The 2,727-nt window shown below is 39.1% G+C and overlaps 2 protein-coding genes across 6 annotated transcripts in view; one reads left to right on the top strand and one right to left on the bottom strand.

Annotated features, from left to right (window-relative positions):
• The window catches only part of LOC118744477 (protein phosphatase 1 regulatory subunit 36-like), a gene marked incomplete in the record, with an annotated part of 6,746 nt that extends 6,124 nt beyond the window's left edge, over positions 1-622 (bottom strand). The window contains 1 exon segment of the mRNA XM_036477520.1: positions 1-622.
• Positions 1-2,727, top strand: part of LOC118744474 (protein charlatan) — a 63,081-nt gene that overhangs the window by 54,689 nt on the left and 5,665 nt on the right. For 4 of the 5 annotated variants that reach the window (XM_036477511.1, XM_036477513.1, XM_036477512.1 and 1 more), the window contains one exon: positions 1,079-2,167. In XM_036477511.1, the coding sequence (XP_036333404.1) occupies positions 1,079-2,167 (1,089 nt within the window). Of the gene's footprint in view, positions 1-1,078; positions 2,168-2,426 lie in introns of all 5 variants that reach the window. The other variant, XM_036477515.1, reaches the window with a different exon arrangement.

The raw sequence follows: 2,727 nt of genomic DNA, 5'->3' as shown, positions 1-2,727 counted from the left end.
AAAAAACGGTAATAGAAGATGAAACTGATGAATTGAGTCAAAATGTGCAACTTTAAGGTTAGGTAAAATCACAAAATGGTGGACCGCTGAAAGTCCTATTTTATGAGCTGCTTTATTGAATTAATTTGAGTGACTTATGTAGGAAAATATTCTTCATTTGTTTCCGTTATTTTTTTTTTTATTTAGATAAATAAAATATTGTTACTACATATTCTGCAAGAATGGTAGAATACAAGATTGCGCATTCCCGACGGCGATGACATTTGTGAGTAAAAAGTAGCGAAGCCGAATAGGAGGATAAAAGAGAATGTGAGATTAATCAGTTATCTTAATATTCCATTTTTCGATAGGAAATGTGTTTACGTGTTTTAATTGCTTTAAATTGTGAAAATATATGATTTGTAATAAAAATTAATAAAGGAAATGTAAAAAAACTGTGATTTTAGTGAAAGTATAGTGGATTTCAGTGCATTTATAGTTTTTGAGGCGTTTTTTACGAACATCAAGAACTGTAAAAATCGGCAAAACCAAAGTAGTATCGGTTTGCGGAATACGCCACCTTCTGTTCACTACATCGTGCATATTATGTGTATGATTTTTTTTTCAATTTTTGCATTTGATTTTATCTTTTCTTATCCTATTTTAACATATCCAGTCTTATCCTATCTTACTTTATTTTATCTTATTTTATTTTATCTTGTCTTATCCTATATATTTTATTTTATCTTATCTTATATTGCCTTAGCTTATACATTATATCTTTTCTTGTCTCATCTTTACTTATGTTATTGTATCTTATCTATCTTATCTTATATATTTTACGAACGAAAAATTACACTGAAGATGGCACAACGCCGAAACCGGTTTGTCTGCAAACCAAACTTGACAAGGGATGACAGAAATTCGTTCCAAAATAAATGATTATATATTTTATGTTATCTTACTCTTGCTTTTTGTTATTTAGTTGTATTATATTTTTACATACTTTTTTCTTTTTATATGATTTATTATATTATCTTAACCTCACTTTATACTCAAAACATTCAACATTAATCCTCATTTTCTACTCTGTTTTCAGGTCCAAAAACCGCAACGACGCCACCACCGAAGTGATCTACACTAGTCCCTCGACCTCCGGCAACACCATGAATTCCGGTCAGGCCCAACAACAGACCGCACCTACATCATCGTCGAATGCTGGTGCGGCCACCAGTTCAAGTGGCGGCAACAGTCGCAAGAAGTCCCACAACAACAACTCGTCGCATAACAACCACCAAAATGGCAACAATGCCAACAACAACAACGGCGGCGTACAAGTGCAAAAACGTTACGCTTGCACTCACTGTCCCTACTCCACCGATCGACGAGATCTCTACACTCGTCACGAGAACATACACAAAGAGGAGAAGCCCTTTCAGTGTTTCGCTTGTCTGAAGCAATTCAATCGGGCCGATCACGTGAAGAAGCATTTCCTGCGCATGCATCGCGAATTACAGTACGACATAAATAAGACGCGGCGTCACGTACCCTCGTCGAACACGGCCAACAGCGGCGGCGGCAATCACCATGCCGGCGGACGTGGCAACGTCACCATAACAGCGGTAAATACTCAACTCACAAACAATACGAACATCAGTTGTGGCTCACCCGAGCAAAAACCCAACATCATATTCCAGGGCGCGAACGTACAACTGGACAATGCATTCCTGGAGACGCAACGACAGCCCACATCATCGATCATGAGCATTGCGGAGACCATTGAAGCGGTGGCAACGGCCGCTGATGCGCCATTACCACAACTCAAACAGGAGAAGCAAGATGACATTGTTGGTGGTAGTGGTGTCGGCGTTGGCATCGGTGGCGGCAACATTGACAATGGTGGCATTGTTGGTAACAGTGGCGCCCCCACTGGCAATCTTAAGCCGAAACGTGAGAAACGATTCACCTGCTGCTACTGTCCCTGGTCTGGCGCGGATAAGTGGGGCTTGAAGCGTCATCTGAATACGCATACAAAACCGTTTGTATGCTTGCTGTGCGACTATAAAGCCGCGCGCTCCGAACGCTTGGCCACGCATGTGCTGAAGGTGCACAATAAGCGCGCATGCAACAAGTGCTCCTTCCTTGGCGACACGCAAGAGGAGTTTCAGGCGCACATCAATGAAGTGCAGTGAGTATCTATTGTGATTATAATTAACATAAGTGTATTGTTGGTTAATACTAATTGCTTTGCTAAATAATTCAAAAGTAGAAGTCATCCACAGCAAAACCTAATAAAATAACTCCCACTAACATTTAGCTCTTAAGTCTTGCGTAGTAAAACTAACAAAGTAGGCAGTAGCTTTTAATACTAATTTTCGAAAATCTAATATGTATTTGGAATTCTTGTTCTTCTTCTCTGTGCTTTCTACCTCGCCTCGTGCTCGCAGCCCCAACGACACGCGGCCAGCGCGAGGCAATCAAAATTCGACAAATAACTTTATAAGTAACGGCAATGCGTCGAATTCCGATTCGAGCTCGAACGTTTTGCGTACAATTGGCAACACTTTAATAACGAATAATGCCAGTGTAAATATATATCCAAATTCGAGTGTGGCATACTGGTAAATAAAAAAAAAAAACAGTTAATACAGCTAATCATTTGCTACAGTTAGAGAAGGGAAAATGGAATGTGGTTAAAATATGAAGTTAACGAAAAAAATTAAATTAAATGCAGCTTATAATAAAATT

The sequence above is a fragment of the Rhagoletis pomonella genome, unplaced genomic scaffold, assembly GCF_013731165.1.
Source record: "Rhagoletis pomonella isolate Grant_MI unplaced genomic scaffold, Rhpom_1.0 Rhpom_scaffold_00008, whole genome shotgun sequence".
NCBI lineage: Eukaryota > Metazoa > Arthropoda > Insecta > Diptera > Tephritidae > Rhagoletis > Rhagoletis pomonella.
Note: the sequence above shows the minus strand (reverse complement) of the source record. Positions and strands in the feature narration are given on the sequence as shown.